The sequence below is a fragment of the Alligator mississippiensis genome, chromosome 7, assembly GCF_030867095.1.
Source record: "Alligator mississippiensis isolate rAllMis1 chromosome 7, rAllMis1, whole genome shotgun sequence".
NCBI classification, from domain to species: Eukaryota; Metazoa; Chordata; order Crocodylia; family Alligatoridae; genus Alligator; species Alligator mississippiensis.
Window position 1 is genome coordinate 18,321,479 of NC_081830.1, and position 14,754 is coordinate 18,336,232.

At 50.5% G+C, this 14,754-nt stretch overlaps 1 protein-coding gene across 4 annotated transcripts; it reads right to left on the reverse strand.

The window, feature by feature from the left end:
* Nucleotides 1-234: 234 nt before the first annotated feature.
* Nucleotides 235-14,729, reverse strand: DDHD2 (DDHD domain containing 2). Of its 4 annotated transcripts, XM_014595299.3 has the most exons (18): nucleotides 14,626-14,720; nucleotides 12,861-13,073; nucleotides 11,143-11,333; nucleotides 10,487-10,576; nucleotides 9,511-9,631; nucleotides 8,515-8,604; nucleotides 8,083-8,218; nucleotides 7,255-7,463; nucleotides 6,944-7,014; nucleotides 6,549-6,671; nucleotides 5,496-5,591; nucleotides 5,042-5,182; nucleotides 4,367-4,522; nucleotides 3,908-4,010; nucleotides 3,641-3,805; nucleotides 2,902-3,064; nucleotides 2,560-2,677; nucleotides 235-2,325 (listed from the first exon to the last, which is right to left on the reverse strand). In XM_014595299.3, exons 2-17 carry the CDS (start codon nucleotides 13,063-13,065, stop codon nucleotides 2,596-2,598), a joined length of 2,142 nt encoding a protein of 713 aa, XP_014450785.1. In that variant the 5' UTR covers nucleotides 13,066-13,073; nucleotides 14,626-14,720; the 3' UTR covers nucleotides 235-2,325; nucleotides 2,560-2,595. The 4 variants fall into 4 exon arrangements, with proteins under 4 accessions (XP_014450785.1, XP_059586656.1, XP_059586657.1 ...); XM_059730673.1 differs by lacking the exon at nucleotides 5,496-5,591 and having other exon boundaries at nucleotides 14,626-14,729; XM_059730674.1 differs by lacking the exon at nucleotides 5,042-5,182 and having other exon boundaries at nucleotides 14,626-14,729.
* Between the last annotated feature and the right edge of the window lie 25 nt (nucleotides 14,730-14,754).

Below are 14,754 nucleotides of genomic sequence, written 5' to 3' on the forward strand. Positions count from 1 at the left end.
GGACACAGCACACATGAGAAACCCTCCCAGGGCATGCTTTGAGCTTACAGAAGGGCCCTCCCCCTGCATGGGGTGCTTTTCACCTGTGCTGCTTTTGCTTCCTTGCATACGGTTTGCAAATGGTACAGCTGCACTAGGGCACTAACATGGCCAGCACTTTGGGCCGTAACGCAATATCCTGCATCAGTCCTTCCCCCCCCCTTCCCTATACAAACAAGCTTGGCACCCCACAGAGTCGTGTCAGCTTTTACTGGAAAAAAACATTAAATAACATTTGAAATGTATTTAAACTTTTCCTGTTTACAAAGTGCATAATTCCAAGAGCTGCTCCTGACAGTGCGTCCCAGCCAAGACTGTCTTCCCACAGACGGGCAGGAGGTGCTTTAACCAGAGGTTGAGCCCTGCAGCGTCATTTCAAGAGCAGTTTCTGGGTTCTTTTGGCTGGAGTGGGGTTGGGGATCATGAGCAACGTACACCATGGAAAAGACAGACTGGAGCTATGGGGAAGGCCTGGCACCACATACAGTCATCACTGAGAGAGAACACGCTTGGGGCATCTATTTCAAACTCTATCAAACACAGCAACACCCTAACTAACTCCACTACCTTTGCTTTTCCATGCTGTATCTAGGCCAGGGTTCAGTCTAGCCAGTTAATGACCCTGTACATCTTTGGTTACAAGGGATATATCTCTTCAGGATCTCTGGCCCTTCTTGCCTTGACAATTACGATTCCCCAGCCACTGAACTAAAACTGCAGTCATAGCTCCCTATAGAAGTCTGCTTTAATTTCACCACTGGGGACCTTAAGACATTCCTATAAACTTGGAGGCAACATCATCACATCGCCTACAGATACACATATAAAAACGTAACCAAAACGGAGCTAGACACTTCCCTTTACTGAATCAGTGCAACCAGGGAGAAAGGGGAGTGTGTAGACTGTGCTTGTATGCAGCACTGTGACCCTCTTCCTTGCTGGACCCTGGCTGATGGGCTGTTGGATTTTCACTTAAGCAGCTTATGCTTGAATCAGGATGTAACACTGCTAATGAACTACCCCTGGGGTGTGGTCCTGTCTTGTTTCTGCTGCACAGGGTCCACAGATGCCTACGGGGGGGGACCCAGACCCCTCCCACTTGTACAAATTCTGCTCTGAACAAAATAATAGGAGGCATCTGGCCCCTGGGAGGAGATTGGAGTTGGGAGCAGAGTCTAGAAGAGACGCAGGCCTCCCCCAGTTGTTGGTCAGTGGTCCCAGCCAGAGCTCTGCATCAGCATTAGTGTTATGCAGCAGGCAAAGGAGATGAAAGCCATATGGTGGTCCAGACCCAGGGATTTATTCCCAGTGGTTCGGCTAGTCCTAGAGCTAGTCAGCAAGCAGTAACTAGACACACAACTGAGGGGAACAACGGTCAGGACGTCAGCAGATGGAAATGAAGATAAACCTCTGGCTGGCTTTTGTCACAAACCTTCCTGGCTGTAGAGACCTGTGTAAGATTCTGTACAAAGGCTGCTGCCAGTGCCAACACATTAAAAGCTGCCGTGGACAGTGCCTCAGGGGTGAGGCTGCCATGCTGACCGACTTGGCACCTCCTTAAAGAAACGGGTAATTATAAGTGCTTCCTTTGGTGTATGAGAACATGCCACTTTCTTTTTGATGCAGGACCCTGCTTAGCGCACCTGGTGGGTGCAGAAACAGATCGAGAGCAGGTTAGAAGAGAATCTGGGTCATGATAAAACCCCTAGTCACTTAGCAGCTGTCGGGAGTGCTTGCTCCTATGCACTGCCTTATGGCATTGCAAGAGGAGGAGAGAGACCATATCTCATTCTCCCATGACAAATCAGCCCCTTATCCTTTATTCACTCTCATAAGATGCTGTGGTTCTGTTTCCATAGCACAGCAGGTACCTAATCCATTTACGGCTTTGAGGTCTCAAGGTTGCAAGTGTCCAGTTCTCCTGCTATGCAGGAGATGACTTGAGGCTCTCAGTCTCCAGTTCCCAATCCAGGCCACCTCTATCCCACATCTACACCGGAACAGCTAGTGTTGCGACTTACAAGACAGACAAGCCAAAGAGTTGATGGGGACACAGGGACACGATGCCACAGGGAGTCTCAGTCGGTCCCAGGTGCTGAGTCAGTGCTGGATATTCTAGCAGACATTTTCACTGGATTCCTACCCCTTGGACAGAGAAGGGAAACTTTCCAGCTCTCCAGGCAGCAGCAGGTAGTCAGGAAGCAGCATGCAGAGGCAGCAACAGCACAGGATGGGGAGGCAGAGAGGATATCCAGGCTTTCCTGGTGAGGAGTCACATATGTGCATCTAGGGAAGCAAGAAGGAAGGGTACATAGTTTACCAGGATGGCAGTCACTGTTGCTGAGAAGCAGGATGCGTTTGCAGGAGCAGAGTGCCCGCTCACGCTGCCACCCTCCTTCTGCTTCCCATGCTGCCTGGGTCTAAGCTGGGTCGGATATCTGCATTGTGCTCTCCAGACAAGCCACAAATGCATGAATAGCTTCTAATTTGACAGGGCATCTTAGCAGCAAGGTGACTTACATCAAGTTGCAAGAACAGTGCAGCTGGTCGGTGCCTTCATTGTAGAGGCTGATCCAACATAATGCCCTGTGTTTGGTAGATCTCTTTCAGCACCAGCAGAACAGTATCTTCCGACTCCCTGGAGATGGAAAGCCTTGGAATTAGTATCTGCACATGCTAACAGTCAGAGACAGTCCACTGCATACCCTCCTGTGTTGAGGCACTGGCTAGTACAGGACAGTCCTGTAACCTGCTTGTCTATAAGCAACTTGACTCTGCCTGTTCTACCACCCTGTCTTTAAAGCTGCACATGGCAGGTGCATGATGGCCCCAGGGAGCAGATGGAGAGTGCAAGAAGCTCACCAGTAGCAGAGATGGCCTTGCAGGGCGAATAAATACTCATTGAAGCTCTCTATCGGCTTCTCCTGAAGCACATAGTCAATGCGGTGGCCACCGTTGAGCATTCCCACATTTATAGGAGAGGCCTCTTCCTTTGCAGCAGCAGGGGGCTCATTGGGCTTCACCTCTGGAAGAATCAACCACAGATGACAGCACTGATTCTGTGACAGCACAGAATCAGTGCCAGTGCCATAGCCAACACCAGCAACAGGAATGGAGCCCAGGCTAGAAGCTAGATGGGAAGGCAATCCACACAGCTCCTGCAAGAGGAGTACCACACTGCAGCAGAAGGCCAGAGTGACATGACTGTCGCCTCCAGGCAGCATGAGGAAGCGAAGGTTCAAGATGCCATCTGTGCTCTGAGCACCAGAAAGTCCCTCCTCATCCAGGTAGCATGATCACATGGCGTGGGTCAGAGGGCAGGTTCCTGGGGGAAAGGGGCCTTGCCTCATGCTTTCACAGCATCCAGCACATCCAGGTTCTTGGGCAGTGGGAACAGAAATGCACTAGCAACAAGGCAAGCAACCCAACCTTGGATGACCAGGGAGCCAGGTGACCACAGGCCAATTCATTGCCCTCCCTGGTATTCCACACCCTGCCTCCCCCCAAGCATGGTAGGGGAGGACGAGGAGGAAAGCTCCTGGGTTGGCCTTGTACCACTTCTCAATCTCCACTGATTGTCTCCTCAGCTAATGTCACCCACCTGTTTGCCCGTCTGAACAGTTCTGGGATTCAGTTTCACACTCTGTGCTGGCTGCCTCCACGGCTGGCAGCGGGGCCCTAGTGAAGGACTGCCAGGCAACACGAAGGGACCCCAGCAGGTTATTCTTGAGGTCCATGCTCATGCGGGTCAGGCCTTCCTTCAGTTCTGAAACACATGGGGTCACCATAAGTGGGAATGCTGTGTGCAGGGCTGGGACCACACTCACCTGGACAGCAACCTCTGAGAGAGGAGGCTTGCCTGCCTTACCCAAGTGCATCCGCTTCCGGCCCTTGTGATGGGGGAGCAGCATGGGCTCAAACTCCATGTCTGGGACAATCATAGGCTCGATTCTGTAGGCCACGGGGTCAAACTGTGCAGAAGAATAGCAACTAGTACTGGCTTGTGACCCACATACAGATGCCCCCATTTCCTCTAGGGAGAAACCACTCAGCCTAGGGAATCTTTTACCTACTGCTGCTTATGGTTTGGAGACAGGCATCGCCTAGTAACAAGGTTAATGCAGAAGGTGCCATTGGAGCTCTAAGGACCAGGGGCAGCTTTAGCTGCCCGACTCCCATCCACTGTGCTGACTGCAACAAGTGACTCAGGGGAAGGGGTACCCGGGGTCCCAACTAGTCGCTGGCCTCCCCGTGTGGGTCTGTTGTCTCGTCTCCACTCAGGAGCCAGTGTATGAGCACTAGTCCCGTGACTGCCGATTCCACGTACCGGATGAAAGATGTTGAAGAAGCCTTTGCAAGTGGGGAGGCTGTAGCTTGGATCGATCCTTTTCACACCTCGCACAGTGAGGAACATCCCGATGGGTGATCCGAAAGCAAAGAAGATAGCAGGCTTGTAAATGAGCTGTGGGTAGTTGGCTGAGACCTAGCAGAGGTGAGGTAAGAGGCAGTGAGGAGCAGCGCCTCACTGGTATTCACGGCACCGTGGGAGTTGTCAGTGGGTAAAGTGTAAGCTTGTCCCTCAAGGATGTAATTGTTACAGTAGCAGCTGTGGCCTAACACTACTTGGAATGGGAATGAACTCAGCAGCCTCTGGGACCTCTTTAGGAGGAATGGTACAAAAGACAAGGCAGGCTCTCTGAACAGTGGCCAGGGGAGGCCAGCGTTGGGGTATCAAAGGCTTTGATGCTGCAGATTTTCACCCATGCGGGGACTACTCACTCTGGTCACAAGTTCCAAGCTACTCACAAGACTAAACAAGGTACCTCTTTCCCTGCAGTCCAGGAACAGTGGCAGAATCTCTGCAGATACGGCAGGATCACCACTCCTAACTAGGACATGGCCAAGGTGCACGGCAGGGAGGAGTGGGCTGGGACCTGTCTGCCCACACACAGCCAGAGTGGCACATGGATTACTGGTGGGTGTGAGTGAGCTGTGCAGTTACCTGTCCTAAGCTGACATCTGGGTATGGGCAGTTCCTCCCACTGCTCCTGCTGCCGGCAGAGCCAGGCCCTGCGGATGACTCAGACTCAGTCCTGCCCTCTCCGTTGTTCCCAGCAATGATCTGTGCCCAATGGTTAGTGTCCTGCAGTGATGGAAACAGGAAACTGCTCCAGTTCTCCCCTGGGCATTCAGCACCACAGCTCCCCAGCATTCTTCAGCCGAGTAGCTTCTCTTCCTGTAAGGCCCTGCTCTCTGCTTCTAGTATTGTTACTGAGGCCAGGACCAACACACTACCTGCAAGCCAGGGATGGGGACCACTGCACTAGGGAGCTTGTACTGCTTCCTGACAAATGCATGCCTAGAATGAAGGAGTCTGAACCAGAGCAAGCACCAATGCCCTATGCTGAAGGGGAGGTGGTTTGTGATGGGAATGGTCACCTCAGCAGACCACGCACCTGTGTCTCCCTTTCAGAGCTGATGTAGTGAAGGATCTTCATCCTCGGGCCTAAGGGAATGCCCATGTCTTTCAGATTTTGCTCTGTACACAGGAGCTGAACAGTAAGTCACAGGCATGTTAGTCACTGCTCTGTTACAGGAGGCAAGCAGCCAAAATATTACTCCTTCCTCCCTGGAGAAGCCACCTGATGTTCACTGAGAAGACAGAAGCAGAGCACTTTAGAATGTGGCTCACAAGGGGACCATTCCAGACATGCTCCTCAGAGGGCGTGTCTACATGAAACATTTACTGCGGAGTAGATCAATTAGCTCTGCAGTAAATGCCACTTATTTACATATGCAGCCCTATTTGACCGCAGGAAACTTATAAATGTAAGTACTACGCTACTGTGGAGTTTTTTTACTCTGCAGCACCACATGTGTAGACGCTGATGTGGCTGATTGGGGCATGAGGGTGCTTCAGTGTGGGGGCTGCCTGCCAGCTAGCCCTGCATTGGAGCACTCTCATGCACCAGCCAGCCTCTGTGTAGCAGATTGAGCCAGCAGGGGGAGGAGCCCTAGGCTGGCAGGCTGACCCCCACCCTTGCCTCCCTGCCTGCTGGGGCTGCTCTGACTCAGCTCAATGTGCTGCGGTCCTGGGTGCATATTCAAACAGCACGCCTGGCAGCAATAAAGACCAGCACAATAAGAATGGGTAGTAGTAAACTCCAGTTAACTGCACATGTAGACACGCCCAGAGTGTGGCAGGGAGGGCCCTGAAATCAGTCCCAAGTGTGCATTAGGCAGAAGTGCCTCCAAACCGCCCTGCAGCTCACGGAGCATTCCTACAAAGTCCAAAGCCTCCGAGTCTATGAAGTGCTCGGCCTTAGCATCACCAATGCACTTAAGAAGGACCCAGGGTGCACCAGTGCAGGAGAGCTCTACTCCAGCTGACCTCGAAGAAAGAGGTGTGTGAAAATGCTCCCGGCACTAGGTGCAGGGGGACAGCAGATTGGCAGGTGAGTAATACGATGTGCAAGAGCAGCAGCCACCCTGCTAGGATGGTGATTTACCAGTGCCTGTCTGTCCATTCTCTCCTTCTCAAAGACTGTGCTGTACTCAGACAGCTTGAGCTTCTCCAGAATCTCCTTCACACCGCTGGCATCTGCCCCGTGGCTTGCACCTGTCTGGGACCCCTGTGAATACAGACAGGTGGGTAGTAGTTACAGCTAGCCTGCAACAACACTCGAAGATTCTTTCCCAGGTTTGATACTGGGCAGCAGAGTGCAGAGGACCTGCAGTCACTCTCCTGCACAAGCAGAGGAGCACAGCTGTGCAGTGACCAACCCGCCCTGCACTTTGTGCCCTGCAGCAGTTACCTATGCCAGCACTGGCATGGGGATGTAGCCCATGGATTACACCCTCAGTCTGCAGGCTAAGGGACACACGCAACCAGTGGAGAACTTACCTTTTCCTTGCCATCTTCATCCTCAGAGGAAGCTTTCTGATTTGTCAGGAGATCAAACAGTATAAGTGATCCTAAGAAAACATCCACATGCAGTTACTGAGGAGAGTCCCAGGTCTCACACATGAATCTGCATGTTTACAAGTCATATCCCTTCCAGAGTGAGAGGAGGGGGGGGGAGGGGGTCTCTCCTGCCTCTCCCACAGAACTGAACTTGGATTCAAAACCAGACCCCAGACTTTGTACTAAGTGCCTGCAAGCAACATCCTGCAGATTGACCATGCTTGGTCCCCTCACCAGGCTGCACCCCTTACCTAAGCTGTGACCTGCAATGGACACCCTGCCTTTATAGTCAGGGTTTCTCTGCAGGAAGAGCAGATACAGGCGATTCATCTCAGAAGCGACTGTGTCCACAATGGTTTGGCAGTAGGTGGCACTGTTGTAGAAGAAGACGTCCAGGATTGTGTCGTTGATGAAGTGACGTAGGCGATTGATGCTTGGCAAGGTGATTCGCTCCAGGTCTCTGCACACAAGGCAAAGCAGGATGCTAAGAGAGAGTGCAGGCACCAGAACCACCTACGGCAATTACCTGCTGGGTTTCCGGCCTGAAATCCTGGCCTTAGCTAAGTACAGAGAAATTCTGCCACTGGCTTTAATGGGGCAGTGTTTCATCACTAAATCCTGGTTATGAGACCAGTCCTCAGGATTAGAGAGGAGAAAAGCTCTGGATACAAGGTCCTGATAGTTCAGCACTATGCATATGCACTGGCCATGCTCCATTCCCTTCCCCACATGAACCACAGAACAGGGTTTTCTGGCTAAAAACTTTCTTCCGGGGGGAACCAGGTATCCAACTCCCAGTGACCTGCTCTCTCTTCTTGTAACTTGAGCCAGGACCAACAACTTTATATGCTTGCAGACCATCAGTGGTGTGTTTTAAACCTGGAATGGGTCTGGCTGTGTCAGACAACTGGATAGATCAGTGCTACAGACTGTACCCAGGCCCCAATGGTGTGTAGTGGTACTAGACCAGGTTCCATTGCTTTAGTCAGCACCCACTGCAACAGGTGCTGCAAGAGAGACTTGCGCGTCTAGTCAAGCAACTGCTGCAGCTCTTTTCTTGTAAGCAAGAATTTACTTACACGTCCACCCCTGTGGAGTGCAGGCGGCTGTGCCAGTTCACAGGCAGGAACTCCACCCGGCCGATCTGCTGCTGCTCCTGGGCTTTCTTGAAGTGGGCTTGCAGCATGCTCAAGGACACAGCCCGGAAATCGTTCACTGGGAAGAGAAAGAGAGCACTGTTTCAAGCTCCGATTCAGCCAGTTCCCCAAACCAACCTATTGCACTCACTGTGCTTAGTGAGGACACTGGTGACTGAAACTCAGAAATCTCGCCTTGACCTGAAGTAGTTTAACCTGCTCTCGTTCCTTGTAACAAGAGAGGCACCATGCTGAACCCAAGCGTACCCTGGATGTCACTGTTCCCTCTGTGAAGGCGATCATCCCCCTGCTTGCTTGCTCTTTCCAGGAGGAAACACAGAAATTGCCTCTTTCTCTACAGCTCTGCGCACTCACCACATTGAATGATGCTTCGGAACCGGATGTCACACGCCGGCCCAATCCCATGAACTACAAAAACCAGGTGGTCGATCTGCTCAGGCTCTCCTGAGAGGGGGAAAAACAATTAACTTAGTTGCTGTAATAAACCCAGCACCTGTTGATCTGCCACGCTGTCCTTTTGCCTGCTGCAGGATGCCCATGGAACTCGCAACAGTTCGAGTGAGAGGGGGGGTCACAACAGTCCCAGGTACAAGGGGACAGTTTGGCTCTGTCACTGCTTTGTATCACAGGTACAACAACAATGCTTCGCATTGCTGAACAGCTTTGTGTACTTGAAATACTACACAAACCCCTCCCTTGCCCTCACTCCAGGAAGTGAAAAGCCTTACCCCTGTTCTACAGAGGGACAACAGCACATCACACTTGCTGCTTTGCAAAGTGTCTCTGACGGCAAGACAGGTACAGTGGGACTTCAGCAGCCCCAAACCTAACCCTAAGGCAATGCCCTCTCTAGGTTTCAGTACCATTGCAATGAGACAGATGAGTGCAAAGGATTCTGCAGCTGAGTTGCAGTAATCAAGATACTGGGGTCCCAATTTGAGAAGACTTCAAGGGCCCTAGCTATCAGAAGTCAGGAGCTCCATTCTTGCCTTGCTTCCACCCTCTGCCCCAGCTTCTCCTCAGGTTTCTGTAGATTGTAAACTTGTTGGGACCTAAATAGTCTGTCACCAGGTGTCTGCACAGCGCATCAGGCACAATGGGGCCTGCACTGGACCAAAGCCTCTGGCCTTCCTTAATGCCAGTGAAAGAGCAGGAGGAAATTTCTCCTTCAGTGAGACAAGGCATCCTCACCATGTCCCCAGAAGCAAGCTGCATGTTTAAGATTTTCAAGCTAGAAAGAAACTTTCTGTGAAGCCATATCCAAAGGGCAGGATGGACAGAGCCACAGAAAACCCAGGAAGTGGCCTCTGCAGCTTTGACGGATGCAGGGTGGGGAAAATGTTCACCTACCACTATGGATGTCCACAGAGATGTTTTCTACTCCTCTCTTCACGGTTCTTGGCCGCCCTTGCTCTGCAGAGCTTGAACCCCAGTCGTCAGAGACAGTTACTGGATGGTAGTGCACCATAAGCTGGAAAGCAGGAAGAGAAGTATGTTAGCATGCTGGAATGCAAGTAGCTTAAGCATCTTCTGCACAGGTGGACAGAAAGCCCACGATACACCTGGTCAGTCTCATCAAGATCACACCAGAGCGCACGAGCAAGAACACAGCGAGGGCAAACCTTTCCAGGCATTTCATAAGGAAGGACAGAGGTTGACACCAATCCTGAATGGACAGAGGTCACTGCTCCTAAACATATACCGCCAATGCTCTGTTCTCCCAAGCCCTTTCTGCACTTGTGCTACACTATAGTCAAACTTTCTGTACAACTCAGTTTTGCACTGCACTTTCCGTGCTCAATTAAAATTGGGGAACCATGTTTGCAGGTATTCAGCTGCCTCTGCAAGCCAATGTTCTGAACTGTACCAGTTTCAAAACAAAATGACATGTTCTCGTCTCCAAAACAACTGAGCTCCTGGCAGGTTAACTACAGCTATGGATCACAAGTTACAAGGCTTCTGTGAAGTTGGGGAGGCCTTACCTATGCGGCATGTGTATGTGTGTTTTAAGGCAACTGACCAGTTTGGCAACAAAGGCAATGTTATGCCTGAGGATTTGGGTTGATTTCTCTGCTCTGCTAATGAGTGTCCTGTGAGGCCCTGGGCAAGTCACCCATCCCATTGGATGCCAGCTTGTCCATTTATAAAACAGCATGTAGCTAAGGGGATGAGAAGTACCATCACAACCAGACTGGTGTCTATACAGATAAGAACTGTGTGGACCAGCCCTGAAACCAGAAGGCAAAGAGAGACATGCAGTGTCCTCTCCTCCATTCACCGGGCTCTGCCCCAGCTCCTGGTTGGGAAGCATTCAGATCATCCTTACCTTGGGGTTGTGCAATATAATGATTTCTCTGTTCGGGGACTCAAGTTTCTTTTTCCACTCATCCAGAGTTACAGCGATCATGTAAGCTTCCTGCGGAGAAGAGCATCCCTGGTGAGGCAGGCAGACATGTTTCCATGGGAACTCTGCCACTGGAGAGGCTTGTCTCATCTCCTGTGGCCCCTCATTCTAGGCTAGCTCTGGACAGGGCTCTATGGTATCAGGTCTCTGCTTCAGCAGAATGTGATCCTGACCCTTCCCATTTCCACGTGACTAACTTTATTCACGTCCTTGGCTTCTGCAGGACATTTTGCCTTGCCTAGTTGACTGGTGAGTGGGAGTGTTTGCAAAACCAGGTCCTACATTAGATCAACACAGGAAGTTACAGCAGTCAAGAACAGAGGAAAGCAAACATGTCTGCAGCTTGACAGACCCAGCTACATCGGAGACACTGGCAGAAGAGGGGAGCTGCAGGGTTTACAGCAGTGCTGGCAAGAAGGGCAAAGGTAACCCTAACATCTTATTAAGCCCACATCCTGAAGCAGGATCATGGTGCAGGGAGCTTGGACTGTTACGGAGTTGCCATTACTTCTGTAAAAGCCCAGAAGGCTTGAGAGTAGCCTGAATGGACTGGAAGTTATCAGATAAAGGAACTTTACCTCCAAATCCTCGCTGAAGCTCTCCGAGTAAGGGACATACTTATTGTCCTTTTCTCCCTTATAAAACCAGGTGCAGCGCCTTACTTCGGACACCTCTTCCTCCCAGTACACAGCATAGCATTGCCTCTGCTTCAAATGCACATCGTATCTGCCCCCTGATATCGGAACTACCAGCTCTTCATCGTCTTTCCCTGCAAAGGACAAGGGCTGAAATGAATCACAAACAGACCAGACTGGCTTGTTATCAAGGTTTGGACTCCGGCAGCTATTGGAAGGCAGGTTTCAGTAGCTTATGCATGGTGTTTACCTAGGAACTGTGTATATCTTGATAGCAAAGCCTAGTTGGCATCAAAAATATCAGATAGCTTTGCTTTTCAAAAAGAACTTCCTTACTGGAATAAAGAGAGGAGATCAGATAAAGCCACATTCATTCAAAGCAGAGAAGTGACCTAATTCTGCTACAGACTGGTCTGACCCCATTATTTAGATTGCAGGCACAGCATGCTGTGTTCAACTGCACACATCACCCATACATGACAGCCAGCATTCCCTCTAAGCTGTGTGGTGTGCATGGCCGCGTGCGCCATGCAGCTTAGAGGGAACGCTGATAGTAGCCCAAACCAGACACTAGGAACTAACCTCATCCACTGACATCCAGAACCTTGGCGCACTGGTGACAGGATGAGAGGGGCCAGGCACTTTAAAGCTTTACTCTGATGGTTGTCCTTTGTGGCCCTGCATGTCTGAAGTCTGAGAGCAGGACTAGAAAAGGGCAAGTGAGTGTATTTACATGGAGGGACACCAGAAGGCTCAGGGTAAGCACTATCATTATGCAAGAGATGCTACACATATGAATAAAACTATCCCTTAAAGAATCTAAGCTGCTGAATGGAGAACCCTGCCCTCTTCCTGAGGATAAATCCACAGCAAAACAGGAGATTTAAAGGGCCAGCCTTCCCAGTGGTGGAATTTAGCCAATGCTGCTTCCTACATAACTCCCTCTCACCTAATTAATACTCTCTTGTACATGAGAAGAGTGCACATTAAGTTAATGAGACCTGAACATAGGCTGTATCCAAAGGGACTATTTGTTTGTGTATTTAAAGTAATATCAACAGGCCCCTTTAAGGAAGGAATGCTTCCAAAAGAATATTTCATAGATTTCATAGACATTAGGGCTGGAAGGGACCTCCGAAGATCATCGAGTCCAGCCCCCTGCCCAAAGGGCAGGAAGTCAGCTGGGGTCATAGGATCCCAGCAAGATATATAATAATATAATCTGGTCCAATTTAAAATGCCAGAGGGAAGAACAGAAACTGCAGGATGTTCAGAATATTTCTCCAAGTTATGGCTTCTAGCTCCAAGGTATCATTAGTAAGTACAATGCGGGTCAAATTTTTAGCAAATTCAGCACTTGTGCAGAGCCTATAATGAATTATCTCATTACCTGTTTATGCCAAAACCCCAAAGGGTTCTGACATTAGATATTACTATATTTAAAAACAGTGTTACTTAAAATACAGCTTCATAGATTTTGAAGCTGAACAAACCTATGAGATCATCCTGCTCAGCGCACTATGGTTTGGCACAGGATTTGCTAGTGTTTTTACCTGCTCGTGCCTGGAGGCATGGGGACTCTGAGTGGTTGCAAAAACCAGCCCAGGACCTGCTACACCTCTCTGCTAAGAAGCTTCTCACAAGAAGCATGTTCAACTTACTCATCTTTTGGGCCGCTTCCAACTTCTCCGAGTCCTGTGTGCTGAAGGGGATCCATCTCTCTCGGGAATCTGTGACCTTGCAGTAAAACCAGTGAGGAACCACGGCTTCGTACTTATTTGCAGCATCTGCCTCTATCACCTCAAAGGAGCTGGACGAATTGGATGACAAGGAAGCATCTGCTGGTTGCTGTTCCACGGCTGACATCACGCTGCCTGAATGAAGGAAGGGAGAAAGGGGACATGCTGAATTTTTATTTTATAAGAGCCTCTGAGTTGTTTACCAAGACTCAGAGCAGAAACACAGAGACACATACAGGTGCACTCACACAGTCCTGCCAAGACCGGCACTGTTTTTAAGCAAATAAAGCAGATTGACTGATAAATAGCTACAAATGAGAGAAGGCCAGCTGCATAGATAGTTTACTAGTTGCGAGCTTAGTGTTATCCTAATCCAAGATGCATTCAGCAGGCATCTGTGACAGGCCCAGAACAAAAAAGACTGATACCAATTGGCTCCGCTGACTCAAGCACAAAAAGTCCAAAAGGCAAGGGATCCACGCAGCTTGGCTATAAAACTGCCACAGAAACATGAAGAGAGCCTGTGAGAAGATGGCAAAAGCCATCAACAGTGGTAAGAAACAAAGGACAACCCAGGAACAATGTTCTTTTTTGGACACCAAGCAAAGATACTTCACTGAGCTGGGAGAAACGTTTTAGGAGTCACGGCGACAGTTCCGTTATGTTGGTCCCTTATCAGCATTCCGGTGTTCTTGCCGCTTGCATCTTCAACTTTGTAAGCGTGCCGAGCTTTTCTCTGAGAAACATTTCATGGCGTGCTAACCAGCACCACTGAATATCTGCTACAGCACACTTGAATATCCCTCATTCCTCCTAGTTTTACTCTATTTGCTTTTTCCATGTGCAGAACCACGTCTTATTACTACTCAAAAAGCACGATTGCCAGAGCAGCACTTTTAGTGGAAAGAAGGTAGTCTGCAATCTTCTGAACATGGGAGCACAGAAGGGTATTAAGAAAAATTGCAGACAGCCTAGGAACAGTTCAAACTGTTCCTGACTTTTGCCACCAAGCCAGTAACATTTTGCAAGCAAAATTAGACTTTGATCTAGCTGTCAGCTCCAGACTGAATTCAATAATCGTGGCCAGGAATAACACCACAGAACAGACACCTTGCCCCAGAACAATGCCGCCTTTACTTTCAAAGGGTATTTCCTGTATCTGTCCATCCTTCCTTCCAGCTGAGTCACAAAGCCCTTTCCAATGAAGGATCCTGTCCTTGCAGTGTCCCAAACACCTAGGTAAGCTTATCCGCTTTACTGATGTGAAACTAGGCACAAAGGTCAAGTGAGTTGTCCAAGGCTGCGCTGTGAGTCAGTGGTAGCCTTGGAGAGGGACTCCGTGTCTCCCAGCCGTGTACATCAGCCGCAAAGCCGTCGCACTGAAAGCAAATTCCCCTTCTAATCCGACCCCTTTTCAAACTGAGGTCCGACGGTCTTGCAGCTGGGCCCTGTCCTGGACAGCTTCAGCGTTGGCCTTAGCGCTGCAGACGATTGGGAGTGGAAAAATGAAGCAGCTGTTTGCCCAAAACACTACAGAGGGAAGCAGATTGTTCTTGCAAAGGCCCGTACTGCTCCGGGTACAGCATCAGTGGGCAGCGGAAAGGTTGCAGCCCCCCCCCGAGCCTGCGCGGAGATGCAAAGCGGCTCCATCCCTCTCCCCCGGCCCCGGCCCCGGCCCCGCACCTACCCCGCCGGCGCTCCCCAGCCCCGTGCCCGTGGCGCTGCCCGGCCAGGAGGCCCCGGCGCGGCGGCAGCGGCGGTGTCAGATCCCCGGAGCCGCCCCCGGCAGGGCGGAGCCCGGCACAGCTCCGCCCGG